We start from the raw sequence: 18,823 nt of genomic DNA, 5'->3' as shown, positions 1-18,823 counted from the left end.
GAGAAGTACGAGAGACCTTGCGGTAGTACATGTACGGCACCTGTAAGGATGTATAGTCATGGTCGCGATGACTCCTCTCGAAAGGCCAGGAGGACATCGAAATGGATGTTCAAAGAGCATGATACCCCCGGTAAGTATCCCAGCTTGTTTGCGCTCATGATCATACGGGTCGAAGCTATTGCACGTGGTCGGGCTAGTACTGCTTAGTGAGTATCGGAAGAATTGCCGCGACCAGCGGAATCTAGCGCAATAGGCAGCTGTTGAGTAGCACTATCGTCGGAACATTTAGGCAGGGGGTTCACCGGAGCGCAAGCCTGAATTGATGCGCTACTACACACGATGCGAAACAGGTGGTATGACCGATTCCCAACACCAAACTTCGGGCTTCGTCGGTGTGGTCAACGTTACGATGGGGTGTTTCGTTTATTCCCGTCCTATGGACAAGGCGTCCTTCAGCACCTGACGCTACCAACCATACTTGGACAGCTAAATTGAAGCAAGGTTCTGAGTACGTGAGGACACGCGCAGCCCCGACGCCCGTACGTAGCGGTGGCGGTTACTGGGAAAGACGCGCGCGCTACTGTACAACTCCGGTGGCAACTGTGGCAAAGATTAGGCGCTGGATGGTTGGCAGTGACCGTGACTTGGCACTCATAGTACTTACGTACTACAGTCCGAGTCTACATACCGTCGAGTCTATGCCTGGGCGGGCGCGCTGCAAGTCTTGTGTACGATCGTGGGATGATTCAAGTGCGCATTCACATACATTCATGCATACACGAAGCAAACTGACTACCATGTGATGCGAGTCACGCGGTGACGACATGGACACTGCCAGTGGCTCTAAGCTCTCCCCAGCCTGAGGGACATTGACCATCCTTTTCGGACTGTCTCAGGCCATTCTGTCATATACGTTTCTTGATTCTACAAGTGGCTGGAGGCTCATGACGCATTCTTTCTGTGCAGGTGGACCGTGATTATGCGTAGCGACACCGTGAAGGGATGACCAGTTTACGGGTGCCTGCCAGTTGAGGCCTGAAACCTCGTACGGTACGATATCATCCTCCGTGAGTAGAGTTTACAGTACGGTCTATACCTGGTTGCGCATCGAGGCATGTTGCATGTTCGTTTGTCCTCAATCGACCCTTGTCATCATGCCTTCAAGGTGAGTACATCGTTGATTGGACAGTGTATATGTAATCATCCTTCTGATGATGAGGCTACAAAGAAGCGTCATGCATTCACCATTCCCGAATGCCTTATCCATTTCCTGCGCATCATGCTGTTAAGATGCAGAAGATGCAAGCATTACAGCATCCCAAACTCGTGCGTGCGGAGTTTATCTCTAGCATTGCCAACTACCTACCATTCACATTACATGAGGCACATTACTGACAACCATAATCAAGCGTTGAGTGCTGTGAACCTGCACAGGACCTGCATCCAGAATCGGTGTTTACATTTTGATAGCAACTGCACCGCCCGTAGTGACGCCAACCACCGATTTCCGACCCGCCGCCTTCTCGGGTTCGGGGATGGCGGTGGCGTCACCAATAGTCTTGCAAGAGCTGGCCGCCGGGCTCGATGCGCCTTGTGAGTCAGTACACTTTCGGCCGGACGAGACCTGACGGGCCCCGGACAGATACATCGTCTGCGCCGTGGACTTCGTCGTCTAAGCAAGCGCGGCGCGGCGCAGGATCAGATGGTGACCAGGGCTTGCGTTCAGCCCTGAAGTCCTGTGTAGTGTCGACAGCCGGAGGAGTGTTCAATCACAATCAAGCAGGGCCCACTGGCACCCACGCCTGACCCGCCGCGCCTGAACCGCCGTTGGGGGCGGAGGCTCCGCGGACATGCATGCCGTTCGAGGAATTCAATGAGCTGCCATCGTAGCGACCCCGTCACTCCAGAAGTTGCGTAGACCAAGCGGGCATGTACGAGGGCCCCTTGAGATCTCGCTTGCGACTACGTAAGTTGCATTCAAACGAATTTCCGTTGTAAGACCGTAGGGTCATGTCATCTGAGCTCGAGTGCTAAGCCCTTTTGACTGTTAGATTGGCCACATCTGGCTCGTATTTGCGGTAGCCGGACGTCGCAATGTCATTCTTTGAGGTGCGTCGCTGACATCTGTGAAATATCTCCTGTGCTCCTTCGTCATCGTGGTTCACTACAGATCGATGGCTGTGCACCCGGTCAGCTTACGATCTGGTCGGTCGGGAAACCTCTGCTTGTGCCTCGGGCTACATCGCTGCAGCCGTCATCTCTCCTTCCATTTCATCGGTGTCGGCGTCGATCCTGGATCTAAGTAGCTGATGTGCGTGACTTTGCGGAAACCTATTTCCGTAGACTACTCACTTGCGGCAAGTTGTAGATATTTACAACGTCTCCTGTATCACATCTACCCAACGACGCTGGAGTTCGTGACGCATCCTGTCATTGTCAACCCCACTTCCATAACAGTCATCTTCGTAAAGAAACGCCGCATGATACCGCGGAAGTTTGGTACGCCGGCGACCTTTCAAGCCATCTTACCTCACGCTCCTCAGTGCCACCAGAGCCAGAGTCTCCAGCGGTTGCCGAATAAATTGTCTCGGTGAGCTCGGTCGATGGTGTCTCCAAGACCGCAGGCCAGTCGGTCATGCTCGTCAACGGAGCCGAGATTAGTTCACGCTTGTAGAGAGAGGCATTCCATAATTGAAACACCAGTACCACTTGTCATTGCGCAGCCATGGTGCCTAACGTTCGCACCATAGAAGCGACCAAGGGTATGAAATGTTCCACCCACGCGACAGTCATCCACAATGCGTACATGCTGACACCCACTGAACTTTTGGGCAACTCCTAGGACCGATCTCTCTCTTCCGGGCAAGCTTGATACACTGCGCACCTTCCCTGAGCCGGAACGTTGCCATCTTACGAGCAAATGCAGTCGTCGGCATCTCGAATGCTTCGTTCGTCAAAATTTGTGGTACGCAGCATCAAAGGGCAGACTGAGAGAGTATCTTTCCATGCATGGTCAGTGGTACCCTGTCGCATCCGAGCTTAGGTTATTATTCAATAGAAAGCCCATGCAGATGATCATGAGAAGCTTTCGTGCCCGGGATACTCGTGCTAAATATGCATAAACCTCCGGTTCCATACAGCAATGCGGCCGCGACACTAATTGATGGTTACACATCGAGATCAACCACATACTTAGCGGACTTATAAATGTTCCAGCCTCGTGACGATCGGCCGGCGCGGAAAGGTGATCTGGCAATAATCTTCTTTACGTGATTAACCGCCGTCATACGTTGCGTCGCGGGTAGTCACACTTCTGTTGTACTAAGTACAAGAACCGGTGCGTGCGGTGCATTAGGTGTTGCCTCCTTAGCTTCCGGAGCGCTGATTTGTGTTCCGTTTCGTCTATTGGACTCGGCGCTCTGCTCCAGGGTTAGTATACGGTCGACAAGGTACCGCGGCCTACAGTGCTATATGTTGCTCCTATCCCTTCGCGCTCGATCAAATTTTATGTCCGCCATTGAGGTCGAGCATGTGTATGTCGGAGCAGTGTGCGCCCAACCCAATGGAAGCATTGGCCGGTATAAGTGACGGCGGCTCCGCATGTGCACAGCTCTGTTTCACTCGCTGTTTCCGGGGAAGGGAATGCGGGATTTCAGCGTTGTCTACACTGTGACATCATTTTGAATAGCAACCTTATGTCCGTGAGGTCTCGGAGCCGCAAGTTCAGCCACTCGCCGGGGTGCAGAACAAGTAACAATCGACATAGGTTCAAAGAGCGACACCATATCTTCAACTCTTGCGCGACCGGACTCTTTGCCGACATACATCGTACACCGTGCACAAATGATGGGCTGTATGTACTGCAGTCGGCCAGACAGAAGACATGAAGACCTGCTTTTGACCCCGACTTCTCCGTCAGAGCTATCCTGAGCTGAAGCCTAAAGTTGTAACGGTCTCGTCTCAGGAATCGTCCGCATGAAGTGGATTCTGTTTCACGAGTTACCCAGGTAGTTCGAGTTCTGAAATGCGGCAGCAATACCGAAATTTTGCTGTCTATTCCCTCGTTATACTATTTGTGTGAGTAGTGAACTGTCGCAACCGAGACGGCCTCTCAGAAGCCCGGAGTGTCGAGACCATTTCAGATCGCCGGTTGTCCCTTGCACGTGAAGCGGAGCGTCTGCACACTGATCTGAGATCCAGATTTATGTGGAAACACTCTTCCTCGGCGATCCTGGGGAAGCTAATTGTGCCCTTTCTCGCCTCAGTTTTGGGCATCATCAGTTGGCTTGCTATGTTTGTCGTCGACCTCGGCGTGCGGCAAGGCTTCAGCGCCCTGGCATTTTCTACTTTCAACCACCATGACCGCGACCAAACTCTTGCTCACCGCCTTAGATACTCCAACATGGAGGCATATAATAGACCACCCTCCGGTCAAGCAGGAGCCCATCGATACAGACACCTGCAAGAGGTGTAGCAGCAGCTCAAGAAGTCCAAGCTCGTTTCCAAACTCCGGGATGAACCCATTCGCAGCTGGTGGTTGGGGCTATGGCTCCGGCATGGCACCCTCCATCTTCGGTGCTCTCCCTACGGTCACGATCTCGAACGCGAAGACTGTGCAGCCAGACAGCACACTTTACAAGTTCACCGAATGTAACACCACCATATTGAACTGTAGCATCGCCGGGCCGCAGGGGCGCGTCGTATATCGCGTTGCCACCGACTCCGGAGCTCTGTCGTCCACGATGTTGAAAGACAACGACAATCGCAACGTAGCCATGGTCAACTGGCAGCCCAACGCCAATGTGGAGATACGTGGAGTTGCGTCCAGACAGCGAGTGCGCGATTGGCTTCATCTCTCAGCTGACCAAAGGTTAGATCAGTTTGTTTACGTCTGCTAGTGTTTGTGCTTGGCATGCTTACCGTGGACGTACTTTTCCAGCAAGCGGGTGATGAATGTCGCCGGTGTTCCATACGCATGGTCCCCTGCTGAAGGCTACATATGTGTATGTTATCTCTCAGTGCTAAGTCGAGGCAATCCGCTCACCGTCTATGCAGCTGTATAAACTCCAGTCGACCGCTCCACGAGTCCTGGCGAGAATCGGGAGAGCTCAAGATGTCACGCTTGAGATGACTCAAGAAGGGATGCAGCTGGGTCTCCTGGAAGCATGCCTTGTTGCTACCGTCCTCCTGACCTGCGGTCACAACATTGACTGACGGATCATAGGATCTCCGAGTCAGCAAACGAGAGGACATATTTATTTATACCCAACTGGATATTTGTAATGCACTTCACTAGTCCTCCAACCTATTGCAGCATGGTGGTTCGCGCACTGTACTAGATAGCGGACAAGAGGAAGCTTGTAATGGATGGTGTTTGCTGAGTAGTGCTGCACAACGTAGCGTCACATCCTCATAACAGAGTACAGTGTTATCATGAGCAGCGCCTGGTGCGGAGAACCACGGACGTACTGACGAAGCTATACAAATAGCTGACTTGGTTAAGGTTCAGTACTTCAGTCCTAAGTTAGACCTCAGCGACGCCTGTCACAATCGCTGAGTGTGACTTAGATACTTGCAAGTGAAGCACTTACTCTTTCGCCACATGGTTGATTGACGTGACTACTGAATGAGAATATATATCCTTAGACCGAGATGCCTGTGTAGGGCGGCAAGGGAAATGACGAGGAATGTATCCATATGTCCCATAATACAGATCAATATCGTTATGCAGCTTCGATAGTCCTCAAAAAGCGTTCATATGCAGCCGTACGGATATTGTGTAGCCGCAGACCGTCGTTCAACGCGGTATTGCGCACGGGAGACTGGTGCTGCGTAGGAGATGAAGGTCACCGTTTGCCACACTGTCGCGAAGCAATGAAACCACGTACTATAGCAAGAGGCCTTACTCGATCAAGACGCGTGGTGAGCTGTGTGGTCATCTCTGCCACGGCTGCTTTATGCCGGACGTCTGATTGATCGTGTAGTACGTCGGGGAGGATGCTTATGAGTTTTGGAACAAATCGCGCAAGGTGGTCGAGTTCTGCTGCCTCTGCTGCATCGGGAACAGCGGTGTTCAATTCTTCGAGGTAGTCTCGGAGTTCTTCTAAGCGTGTCATGGCTTGGACATAGTCCAGGAAGACCTGGACGTGATCGTGGTGCGTAAGAAACCAGCTGAGAATCCTAGTGCATCATCTTGACTGACCTTGCCTCTGACGTGCCAGTCATCTACAGGATGATCGAGGAATTTTCCGAACAAGCTCCTCAACAGCTCGAGATCATCACGGATCACAGCGTCGGGCGCTAGTTGAAGCACAGCCAGATCGTGGGCGGCGTTGTACAAGCTGGCGGAAAGATAAAGCTCGTATGCGCCGTAAACATCGCCGCAGTCCAACGCGTACATAGCCTGAATTGACGACACCGTGAGCGCGGAATGGAGACAGAGGCTTAGTGTGTTACCTTGGCTTCGTTGATCCAGGCCAGCGGTAACTTCAGACTGCCTACAAGCCCGCGAGTCATCCAATCATCCAGTAGAGCGGCGGAGCGACCCAGAAGCTCCTTGATAGCCTTGACGCGTCTAGCCATGATCCGCGAATGTGAGCCTGCGACTCAGGACATCATCGATCATGAAACATACCCCGCGGAGCCCTCGATATGTAACAACACAAAGGCCGCCTCTTGAATCAGGCCTTGTTGTTCTAGTTGCAACGCATAGCTATTCGCCAAGAGGTCTGCGCTCGGGCTATGGCCCTCCACCGATGGCTCATCGTCCTCACTTGCGTCAACTGCATCTTCGCCCATTGCGATGCCAGTATTCCCCCGATCGGCGAAGTCGCGGACGCGCAGACATCGCGACATTATGACGTATAGATGCCATGGAAGGCGATAGTCCGCGGGGGAGGCGTTGAACGACAGCGGCGTCAGAACCGTAGACAGCGAACACGCAGGGTCGGCGTATAGTCTGATGAGAGAGTACAGCGCGTCCGGAGGGTTGGCGGACGAAGCTTGTTTCCACGGGACGAGTCCTGTGTCGCGGTCGGGCTGCTCCACGTACCAAGGAACAGGTGAGGCAACTTCTCCGTGCGTGTTCCTCCAGTGTTGTTCGTACGCCTGGAAAACGTCTGCCACGGTAGACTCCAATGGCTCGCCGTACCACAAGTGAAGACCAAATGCTCGCTTCCAGTTCAGGCCTTTCGGGACGGAAAGGTCGGGGCACTGTTCAAGTCCAACGCCCTTGGATCCTTCTAGATTATCCACAATACCTCCGAGCAGCGCGTATATCCTGCGCGTGCTTTCACTGATATGGGCGTCGATGTTCCAGTCGCGCCACACATTTAGCTGTGTCCGCACATCGTCTCGGAATACGTCATCGCCAGGGTACTGCGAGATGAGAGTAGCGAGTTTGACATTTCCGCTATCCATGGCGATCTCGCACGCCTTCTCAGCTTGATTCCCGGAGAGCAGCGTAAAGGCAGTAAACGCCCAGTCTGCGCCAGGGTTTTCGCGCAGGTCCGCGTCCACCGACGCCGCCACTGCGGTTTGTAACCAACTCGAGAGCGCGGCCTTGCGGCGTAATGCGTACACCCGGTTGCGGATGTCGACCCCAATAGGCTCCGCCAGGCGCAGATCTATCGGGTCGAACAGCGCTCGACCTAAGCGGAACAAGCATGCCTCGAATGAGCGGTCGGTGATAGGGAACAGGGCGGCGAACGAGGAGAAAGTGAGCCCTCGAGACGGGTTTGCAAAAGGCACACCATCTTCGTCCGCCTCGATCGGTGAGGAGCTTAAGTGATGTGAGAGCAGCTTTGATGCATGTTCGCCCGCTTGCGCCGGAAGTCCTGCCACAAGAGGGACGACAGTCTTGCGCAGGATTGAGGAATTTGCCGAGTTTCCCCTGGAAGTACGTTATGCTGAGTGACATGGACAGATATAAGAACACTCACGGTGTGCTGTGCGGACTACAAAGGGTACCCAGGTGAACAAGAGTGCCTCCAGGGCCCCAACCAACGCGGAACGAACGCCCAAAGGCGAGTCCTGCGTCTACGAATGCGCCCTCGGTGCCAGTCACTGCAGACGCAGAACTTTCTACGCGTGCGTACTTTCGAGTTGGTCGGTAGGGCGTTGGTTCAAGGTCTTGTGCAAATGAGGCGCGCTATGGAGCGAAGGTCAGGCAATGAACAAAAGCACGAGACAACTTTTCAAGTAAATTAGTCGTCGACACAGTGGGTACTTTTGGCACGACTGTGGCGTGATGCCGCTCTTAACCGTGTGCGATAGGCTGTGGGCTCGTGTCACATGTATATGATGCTGGTTGCCGGGTTGTGCGCCCGATTGGCATTCCCAGTACATGGTAAAGTGGTACACTGGCCCGCACCCTGGTTATCGCATGCGCGAACGAAGGCAACATAATATGGCCCCCTTTCGAGGACTCCAATACATTACCAGAGCTGTCCTGTGCTACTGTCTGCGCGGTGTATAGATTCGATCGATGTTCTCTGTAGGTTTCGTGGGTGTATACCGCGTCCACTTTGTTTACGCCTTTGTGCCACCCTAGCGTTTCGGACAAGCGCTTAGGTGTTGTTGCAGCCCTGCCAGCCCAGGCCGTGGCGGACGTGGCGCAGGCCGCCCCAGACGCTCGCGGCGTTGCAAATACGAATACGACAACCAAGGCAGACACGAGCTCAACGAACGGGTTGAGTGACCCGCCATATGAGACACCACATACGAAGGATAGGATCGCGCCGCCTAGCATCGTATAGGCCCACTTGTGGACGAAGACAACAGACAAGATGTGCGAGCATGTTGACTCACCTGACGTAGCTCCGTCCGCAATCCCTCTCCTTCCGAATCCCTGCTATGCTTTCGGCTCAAGCCCGCGAACACGGAGGCCTTTCGACGCGGCTGTGGCGCCTGCGACGCGGCCTTCATCGCAGCCTCCTCCTCCGGTTGCCGAAACAACGCGGCCTGCATGACGTGCATCTTCTGCGGCTCGATCCCTCGGTCCCTCGCCCATGATGTGATCGTCAGGTTCACGGGAGCGCGCTGGGTAAGCGGCGGAGACTTGACTGCTGGGTCGAACTGCACCACGGGCCGTCTTCGAGGTACCGGTTCCTCTTCAGACTCCTCTGGCTCTGGCTCTGTTGGCTCAGAGATGGGCGAGTCGTCGCGCCTTCGTGGTCGAGTTGCAGGGCGATGTTCGTCCTCCGACGCGTCGGACGCGGTCCCCACCTCGTCGTCTACGCGCTTCGCATCGTCGTCAGAGGAGAGCTCCCCCTCGCTGTCTGTAGAGTACGCCCTGAAGCGCATTGTAGCGATGAGTGGTGGCGGTTCGAAGAGAAGTGGCGTCGACCACACAATGGACAATGCGCATAAACCCGCCAGCACGTGATCACAGCGTCTGTATACCCGCGAGCGTGACGGAGCCGCGTCGACCTTGTTCTCAGCTTTCCGCCAACTGAGAGACAGAATTTTGAACAGCATGCAATCATGATACAGTATTCTGAGTCGGGACACTCCTCTTTTTCCGGCTCCCTCACTTTGGACGAATGTATGCGCGAAGAAACTCGCGCCCAACTCAAGAGCAACTATTTTGTGGCTGCATGTCTTCGTTTGGACAAGTAACCGCAACTCGCTCACCGATGGACTCACGAGAATATTGTACGTGATCCTACGCTACCACGAAGGTGAATTCTGATTTCATATCACGCAAGCCCTCCCCGAGAAACGGAGTGTCCCCTAGGCAGGCCCTTAGGAAGACCTCTTGTGTCTTGACGAGGGAGGGCTGCGGTCTTCAAGAGACCAAATCCAACGTGTATGTACTGGCGGAGGGTGTCGGAGGGCCTTTCTTTGAGGCCATCTGCGCACTCCGCTTGTCAATCTTGGTCATGAACCTCGGTCTGGTTCATCGTTGGCATTCTCATCATGCCAAGTCGTCGATGTTACGCGAAGCGTGACACCTAGAGCACTAGCTCTCAACCTAACCCTAAACGTAGGGACCTTAGGTTCTAATCGTCCTTGGATGGGGAGGATGGTCTGAGACGCTGCTAAGTCCGTCTAGCAGGTCGAGCGGGGAGTTTCTGATATCCAAGGAGCTGGTGAAGCTTCAATAGATAACCAGGTCGAACTGAGGTTCGACCGCTACTGTACACAGGTCTTATATACATGGGGAGTTCAGGGCAGGTCCTGAACGAGTCACAACTACCTAGCCAATAGGAGCGCAGGGGAGTGAGTCACGACGAGTCAGGGATCGAGTCATAAATGATGAGTCAGGTATGAGTAAGGGACGAGTCATACTGAGTCAGAGATCACGTGAACTGCTCCGGGTTGGACCGGAGCAAACAGCGAAGGAGTCCGAAGACTGGAACCGTAGCGTCATGGGGTTGGGCCCATACTAGGATAGTACAATGCTCAAGTGAAAATAAGGGAAAACAAACGTTGACGTAACATAAGCCCCTTCCTAGGGTCGACGACCTCGTCGATCTTCTAAGAATAAGGCGGCGGCGGCGGAGCATTCTGAATGGTGGTGGACCCGTCACGATGACGGTGGATGACGGCGTCGACTTCTCCAGTATCGGTATGCTGGAGCTCAAACGTGCCCGATACCGGTGAGGCGATCGTGGGTGAGGGTTGGAAGGATGACGTAGGAGTGGTAGCGAGTTGGCGGAGAGGGACCTGTTCCAGGTCCTGAGTGAAGTCCGCCAGGGGTTGACGTACCGGCTCGGGGCGAATTAGGTGAGGGGGGCGAGGCGGGGCTTCGCGCGTCGGGATCGACCGGACAGGCACATTCTCGTCGTTTTCCTCCAAAAGGCCAAAGGAGGGCTCCAACGTCTGGATGACGAGGTTTCTTCTGCCGTCATCGTCGACCGGGGAATCCAGGTCCACGTCCGTGAGTCCAGGCGAGGTAAGGATTCCGCCGAGGTATGGTCGAGGATGAGGGGTCGGGGGTCGGACTCCGGTATTTGCACGTCGTTCGCTACGAGGAGGACGGGCGCCGATCAGGTAGGTTTCGTCGAGGAAAGGATGGTCCTCGTCGTGCATAGAGTCGCCGGCTCGACGGGCTTCTTCGCGGGATTCGTATACAGAGATCATTGCTGCCTCAACGTGCATGGCCAGGACCGTGGCACGGGTAAGGCTGACAAAGATGCCGTCGATGCGACCATTCCGGACCACATACCACCTATTGGCCTGCTCGAATCCGATCCGTTTGCCGCGTAGGGTAGGAGGAAGGAATTCGGTTGGTCGGGAGGTGATGAGACCACTGAGCGCGGAGTAGATATGGTTGGCCTCCATCAGCCAGCGGTGGGCGACGGACTGCGTGAAGATACCTCCACGCATCAGGTCGTTCAGGGATCGCAGGTCCGGCGGGAATGTGGGTGCTTCAGCTTCGGAAGCTGAACAGAGGGCCTCGGTATGTCCCGGCTGGCGACGATTGCATTGGGGGCAGCGGTAGTGAGAGCAGTCGATGGTTCGGTGGTAATCAGCATCGGTGCCCTGGCAGACGATGCACGGGGAGTAGTTGGTGATCATGCGAGCAAGGTCGCGTGCGTCGACATTCGGGAAAGTGGGGGCTACGATGAAGTCGCGAGAGTAGGTGATATCGTTGATGGGGATCAGGTGGCGAGCGGCTTGTTTGACCGCGGAGTAGTCTTCGAGCTCCTTGAAACGTCGGAGGAGTCGTCGTGCGGAGGCATCTCGTCGGGATATGAAGAGATGGATGGCGTCCTCGAGGAGGTCCTGCTGGACCCAAACGTCCGCCGCTGCCTCATAGAGGTCAGTCAGTGTGTCCATTGCATCGAGAACGACGTTGGGGTCGTCGTTGATGAAACCATCACGCTCAAGTTGCGTGAGGAGGGCCCCGGGTGCGCAGAGGACCTGGGAGGCGAGGGGCCAGTTGAGTGTCCCTGGTGGAAGTGGTTTCGTACGAAGGATGGTTTCGAAGAGGGAGGTCGAGTCGCGGGTCGGAAGGAGGGGGTTGCCTTGCGTGGAGGCCGAGGAGTGGGGCGGCATCGTAGTTCGTGTCCTTCGGTGCGCACTCGGAATCGGCATTTGTCACAGAGGTGGTAACGGGGGTCAAGTGGGAGACGTTGCTTGCGGTTCAGGCCGAGATAGGAGAGCTGGGTGATGACCCACGCGTCGTAGTAAGCCTTGAGAGAAAGGTCGTCGTAGGCAGCGGTGGAGGGCATAGAGCTCGACTCAGAAGTCGCAAGCGTTGTCGTCTTGGGGTCCGAGTCTCACCACTCCAAGACGGCTCTTCTCTTTATACTCGTAGAGGAGTCGGAGATGGTGCGCGCGCTTGTACTCATCAAGGGTCTCTTCCCCTGTGCCCAGGAAGACGTCTTCGGGTTCCCACGAGTTCTCACTGGGAGAGTACCCTTTCCACTTCACGAGGTACCGGCGTCGGCTTGCCGTTCCCTTGTGACCAAGGATAGCTTCGAATTCCCAGGAGTTTTCTCCGTCTACTTCGTCCGGGGGAGGTTCTGTATAGGTCGGGCCGTGTTCCTTGGTTTCATTGTACGGGGATAGGAGACCGGCGTGGAATACAGGGTGGATTCGCCATTGCGGAGGCAGTTGGAGGCGATACGTTGCTCTTCCCATGACCTCGGTGATCTTGAAAGGACCTTCCTTCTTAGGAGCTAGTTTCCTCGTGGCGTAGGGGAGGCGGAGGTGCCGCGTGTCGAGCCATACCTGCTGATCTTTCTTGAAGGCAGGCGTGCGGTCCTTGATTCTCTTCTCGATGACTCGTTGCGCAGCTTCTAGTGCAAAAGCGGCTTCTTCTCGGGCTTTCTGCAGCCGCTTGAGTCGTTCTTCCGTGGTTGGGGAGTCAGCAACTTCGGTGATGTGGGGGATTCCTCGGGGTTCATATCCCATCATTGCGTAGAATGGCGACATCTTGATGGCGGAATGAGGTCGGGAGTTGTGCGCAAACTCGGCGTCAGGGAGCATCTCGTCCCATGTTTCAGGATTGTTCGCACAGAAGATTCGGAGGAATATCTCGAGTTCCTGGTTGGCTCGTTCCGTCTGGCCATCAGTCTGGGGGTGGTACGCCGTGGAGAGTGCGCGTTCAATTCCGGTCAGGCGGCAGAGTTCTCCCATGACCTTGGATGCAAACTGAGGGCCGCGATCGGAGATGAACTTGCGTGCGAGTCCGAAGCGTCGGTACACGTGGTCGTGGTTCATCTTGGCGGTTGTTTCGGCGTCCACCTGGTCCGTGCATGGGATGAAAATTACCCCCTTCGTAGAGTCGTGGTCCACCACGACATAAATAGCATTATGTCCGCGGGGAGTCTCGGGGAGTGCAGTGATGAAGTCCATTGTTTGGCATGAGAACGGTGTGGCGGGGTGTTGTGGCGGGATTGGGATGAGAGGAGTCACTGTGGGATGCGTGTTCGGTTTCATCTGCTGACAGATTCCACATCCCTTGACGTATCGTGCGATGAATTGTCCCATTCCAGGCCACCAGAAGTCGCGTTGCACGAGGGTGGTCGTCTTGTGGATGCCCGGATGTCCTGCGGAGGGGAGCTCGTGGTACAAGCGTACCACGTTCCGTCGGAGTCCCGCATCCGGAGGAACATACACTCGTGATTGATACCATACCAGGTCTCCGTCCGTCTGCCAATCCGTAAGCGAGGTCTTCGCAGGTGCAGGTCCTTTGCCAAGGAGAGCATCGAAGGCCTCCTTTACCATGGGTTCCTTTTCATGGCAGTCTCGTAGGCGATCGAGGAGGTCCGCGTTGATGGCTCGCACGAAGAGCTGGGGGGCTAACATCACGATGTCGTCGCTGTCATCAGCCCCGGTATCATGGTCACTGCGTCGGGATAGAAGGTCGGCGATGGTCATTTGCGTTCCAGGGACGTGTGCCAGTTCATAGTCGAATTCGCTGAGGAACAGCGACCATCGTGCTTGTCGTCGATTGAGCTTCTGCGCGGTGCGCCAGTAGGTCAAGTTACGGTGGTCCGAGCGGATTTGGAGCTTGTGCGGGCTACCTAGGAAATAGTGTTTCCAGGTCTCCAGACCGCGTATGATGCTGAGGAGTTCGCGGTCGTAGATCTCGTAGTTCCGTTCGGCGGGGTTCAAGGACTGGGAGATGAAGCCACAGGGGTGCAAGTCTCCGTTTGCATCACTCTGTAGCAGGACACCGCCGGTAGCAAACTTCGAGGCGTCGCATTCGAGAGCAAATGGCCTGGTTTCATCTGGCATGACCAAGGTGGGAGCACGCGTAAACTCGTGCTTCAGATCCTCAAAGGCGAGTTGTTGCTCCTCGTCCCAATGCCATCGTACGTCCTTCTTTGTGAGGTCCACTAGGGGTCGTGCACGCTCAGAAAAGTGGAGGATGAACCGTCGGTAGAAATTTGCAAATCCGACAAAGGAGCGGACTTGCTTGACTGATTCGGGTACGGGCCAGTCAGCGATTCCGCTCACTTTCACAGGGTCCATGGCAATGGTGTCCGGTCGGATTATCATTCCCAGGAATTCCACTTCAGTGACGTCAAAGTGGCATTTCTCGGGTTTGAGATAGAGGTTGTGGTCCTTGAGGCGCTGGAGGACTCGTCGAGTCCGTTCGTGGTGTGTCGTGGTGTCCGCGGAGTAGATCAGGATGTCGTCCATGTAGATGACTAGCCAGCCTTCAGCTAGCATATCTTCGAAGATGGAGTTCATCATCCGTTGGAACGTCGAGGGCGAGTTGCATAGACCGAAAAACATGACCGTGGGTTCGTATAGTCGTGGCGGACCCTGGTTGGATCCGGGAACCGCGAAAGCTGCCTTCCACTCATCGCCCTCCTTGATTCGGACATTGTTATAGCCGGCGCGCAGATCCATCTTGGTGAAGATCTTTGCGCCTTTAAACTTGTCCATGAGGTCTGAGATCAGGGGGAGGGGGTAGCGGTCTTTGACCGTATTCTCGTTAAGCTTTCGGTAGTCCTGACAGGGTCTCCACGTTCCATCTTTCTTTCCAACGAAGAAGAAAGGGCTGGCGATCGGAGAGTTTGAGGGTCGTATGTAACCTTTCGACTCGTTCTCTTTCAAGAACTTGTCAAGTTCCTCGCGTTGAGCATGACTGAGAGGGTAAACCTGGGTCTTCATCTCCGAAAACCCCGGTTTCAGGTTGATCTCGTGGTCGTACTCGGTGTGCTCTGGGAGTCGAGATGCCGTTACTTTGTCGAATACCGGGAGAAAGTCATGCAGATAGGGAGGAACGATTTCCTCAACCGTCTTCTGCTTCTTTCCAGCCCACTCAGAGAGCGCTAGCTCAGTGGCCGTGGTGGTTCGTCCGATCGAAAATGCCGTGGGGATTAGTGCGCCGGTGCCGGTTCGTATCATCCGATTGATAGCATGCCTGGACGGCAGGGGCTCTGGGGTGTCTTCGTGTTCCTGCGTCAATGGTGTTTCAACGAAAGCGAGTGTTGCCAAGTAGTTTGCACCAGGGGCATACGATGCCAGGAATTCGTCAGGGTCCAGATCTTCGGTCATGGACCGGAGTCGTGCTTCATAATCTTCCTCGCTCTCGAGCGGTTCAGGGTGTGGGTTCATAGGGGGGAAGTTGGGGAGTTCCTCAATTGGCTCGTCCAAGAGAGAAGTCTCCGCTACAACTTCCTTCTGAGGAGCATCAACAGCTCGCTTGTGTTCTTCTTTGGGAACATCCTCGACGGTCACTCGTCGAGGTGGGGTTGGTTCACGGGGTTCTTCGGGGCTGCAGGCCCGATCAGGTGGTTCCTCAACTTGTCGGCGGATCCGGTAGACGGGAGCGGGAGGTAGCTCCACTTTGATAGTTCGTAGGATTTCCGCCTTGCTAAGCTGTTCGTTCTGCTCGCGTTTGGCCCAGTACGTCTGGTCTTCAAACTCGAGCTCGCCTGTCTTCCAGTCGATGATGGGGTTCTCCTTCTGGAGCCATTCATGGCCTAGAATGAGATCCTGTCTTCCGATCTCGGCAACGTACGCCTTAACAAGCTTGGTTGTTCCCTTCCATCGATAGCGAAGGGCGACGGCGTGCGATATGGTTCCCTTCTTGTTGGGAGTATCGTCTACGTTGAAGACCGGGATGGGTCGGACAAGGGGTACCGAGGGTAGGCGTAGTTTGATGACAAGACGAGGGTGGATGTACGTGGCCATTGCGCCACTGTCGATGAGAGCTTCCGTTTCGATGTCTTGATGCACTCCGATCACCATGAGAGGAAAGTAAAGGGCTTTGAATTGCGTGATTCCTGTTACTACATGGGATATGTGGAGTGCATAGGTGGGGTCTGGGCGCATCGATGACTCAGACCCACTCAAAAGTCCTTCGACATTTGCTCAAAGAGCGGAGCGCGTTCTTCGAGCGGGAGTTCCTGGAAGACTTCTCGTACATAGGCGGGAGTAACTTCTCGCACGTGGGTAGAGGAGGCGGGCACACGGCGTGGGGAAGTTCGGTTGCGCTGGGTGAACTTCGGGTTCTGTCTCTTCTCGGGACAGTTCCGGAGGAGATGTCCGGGTTTGTGGCATCCGAAGCAGAGGCCCAGTTCCTGGTGACGTTGCCGTTCCCTCTGATCCATAGCATCGATCTCCATAGGCTCGTCCAATCGTCCGCTGCCTCGTCCAGAGGGGTAGGAGGAGCGGTGGTTGTTACCTCCGCTGTTCCCTCCCTCGTAGTAATTGGTATTGTAGATCTGGCGGGAGTCAAGTCGGAGGACAAGGTCAAACCACCCTTGCAGGGTCGTGGGTGGTTCCATATTCATTGCCTTGTCAAGGAGATCACGGCGGATTGCCCTCTTGAAGAACCCGGAGAGGGTCTTATCAGAGAGGTCGGTCCTGGACGCGATGGATCGGAATTTGGGGATGAAGGCAGGGGTGGGAGTCTTTCCTTGCTTTAGAGTCGTAAGCATTATCGAGTCTCTGTCTCCTTCGGCATAAACGGGGAACGCCTTCAAGAAGGCTTCCTTGAAGTCTTTCCAAGACTCAAACGCATGCTTGCCTTCTTCTTGGGCATCAGCTTCTCCGTCCATGTGCAACTTCTTCCAGTAGAAAGCATCACTGTTGTCGTCGATGAGGAGGAGAGCGTAAGTGATTTTCCGTTGATCGTTGGCATCGGCGTTGCCAGTCGCGCTGTAGTACATCTCGAGACGTCGGATAAACGGTTTTGCATCGGTAGCTTGTCCCTTGAACTTGTCAGGTGCGGGGACCTCAAGCTTGGTAGCCGTGTTCGTGCAGGTGGTAGACATTGCGTCGTCTGATTCGGGTTCGGGTTCGGATTCGGATTCGGGTTCGGGTTCGGGTTCGTTCGACTGCGTCTCGAGTTCCGGTTCGAGAGGCTTCTTCTCGACACCTGTAGCGAGGTTCGAGGAATACTGGGTGAGGCTAGATGTGCCTACTTCGGGTACAACGTGTACCAGGGGGCTAGTTCCTACTGCGGGGGAAGTAGCTTCGTGCTTCGAGAGTTCTCGTCGGATAGCCGCTGGAGTCGCCGGCTTCGGTCGTTCGTCTTGGATCTTCCTGATCCGTTCGGCAGCCTTTCCTTTGGTGTCTAGGTAGGCGCGGGTCTGTTTCTGTTGCTCTTCGAGGGGAACAGTGTCGTGGAAGAAGGCCCAAATGCGCTTCTCTCCTTCTCGTTCTGGTTCTTGCACAAGCACAGGTCTGTGCTCACCGGTGTCGTTCTGATACTCGAAGAGGCGAAGGTCGTCGTTCCACCAGAGGTTCGGTAGGGTTGGGAGCCCGTAGGTAACGGGTTCGATCTCAACTCGGTAGTCCGTGGTGGATGGGGAGTCCCCTAAACGGAGGGGCACTCCGGAAGCGTGTGTGAAGATGTGTGGGCTCTGCGCCTGAGCAGGCGGAGCGTAAAGATCAGTTCGACCTTATGTTACGCGAAGCGTGACACCTAGAGCACTAGCTCTCAACCTAACCCTAAACGTAGGGACCTTAGGTTCTAATCGTCCTTGGATGGGGAGGATGGTCTGAGACGCTGCTAAGTCCGTCTAGCAGGTCGAGCGGGGAGTTTCTGATATCCAAGGAGCTGGTGAAGCTTCAATAGATAACCAGGTCGAACTGAGGTTCGACCGCTACTGTACACAGGTCTTATATACATGGGGAGTTCAGGGCAGGTCCTGAACGAGTCACAACTACCTAGCCAATAGGAGCGCAGGGGAGTGAGTCACGACGAGTCAGGGATCGAGTCATAAATGATGAGTCAGGTATGAGTAAGGGACGAGTCATACTGAGTCAGAGATCACGTGAACTGCTCCGGGTTGGACCGGAGCAAACAGCGAAGGAGTCCGAAGACTGGAACCGTAGCGTCATGGGGTTGGGCCCATACTAGGATAGTACAATGCTCAAGTGAAAATAAGGGAAAACAAACGTTGACGTAACAGTCGATGGGAACACCAACGCGATGGCAAGACCGATGTACTCCGAGAGACTTCGGATGCGTGTGCAGTGGAGAAGTGGTCTAACTGAAGGGGAGACAAAATCCACACCCTCGGACCTCGGCTTCCCTACATACTTTAGTGGATCCATGCTGCCCGCTTATCATTACGACGGCCGTGTCCAACCACAGTCGCCGCCGCCACCAATTTGCTTCTTGCAATTTATTGGATAGGCTAGAGCATTGGTCGGCGTTGATCTTCCATGTCCCACATCTTCCTTCGGAGCCGCTCTCTGACAAAAGCCATGTGCCTGATGTCCTGATTCTGGACATCTCTGTCCACGACCTTATCTTCGAGGAGCATCTGAACAAGTCTGTGTGCTGTATTTCTGAGTGGTACGTCACATTTCGTCTTGCGCATGGATTCAGTCACTGAATATGTACTCAAGGCTTCATAGTGGATCGGGTTGTCCGTGCATGTTCGTATGCAATGCCATG

The 18,823-nt window shown here is 54.7% G+C and overlaps 2 protein-coding genes across 2 annotated transcripts; one reads left to right on the top strand and one right to left on the bottom strand.

Moving 5' to 3' along the window:
* Positions 1-4,514: 4,514 nt before the first annotated feature.
* On the top strand, positions 4,515-5,214 carry C8Q71DRAFT_797099 (uncharacterized protein; the record flags this gene model as incomplete). Its single annotated transcript, XM_047925722.1, has 3 exons — positions 4,515-4,870; positions 4,940-5,003; positions 5,056-5,214. 3 exons carry the CDS (start codon positions 4,515-4,517, stop codon positions 5,212-5,214), a joined length of 579 nt encoding a protein of 192 aa, XP_047778606.1.
* Positions 5,215-5,723: 509 nt separating this feature from the next.
* C8Q71DRAFT_708376 (nuclear protein 96-domain-containing protein) lies at positions 5,724-9,303 on the bottom strand (the record flags this gene model as incomplete). Its single annotated transcript, XM_047920616.1, has 7 exons — positions 5,724-5,828; positions 5,889-6,140; positions 6,203-6,403; positions 6,457-6,574; positions 6,635-7,891; positions 7,941-8,149; positions 8,809-9,303. 7 exons carry the CDS (start codon positions 9,301-9,303, stop codon positions 5,724-5,726), a joined length of 2,637 nt encoding a protein of 878 aa, XP_047778605.1.
* Positions 9,304-18,823: the final 9,520 nt, after the last annotated feature.

The sequence above is a fragment of the Rhodofomes roseus genome (genome assembly GCF_022264815.1).
Source record: "Rhodofomes roseus strain CIRM-BRFM 1785 chromosome Unknown C8Q71scaffold_11, whole genome shotgun sequence".
NCBI lineage: Eukaryota > Fungi > Basidiomycota > Agaricomycetes > Polyporales > Fomitopsidaceae > Rhodofomes > Rhodofomes roseus.
This window is presented reverse-complemented; position numbering and strand designations above follow the sequence as displayed.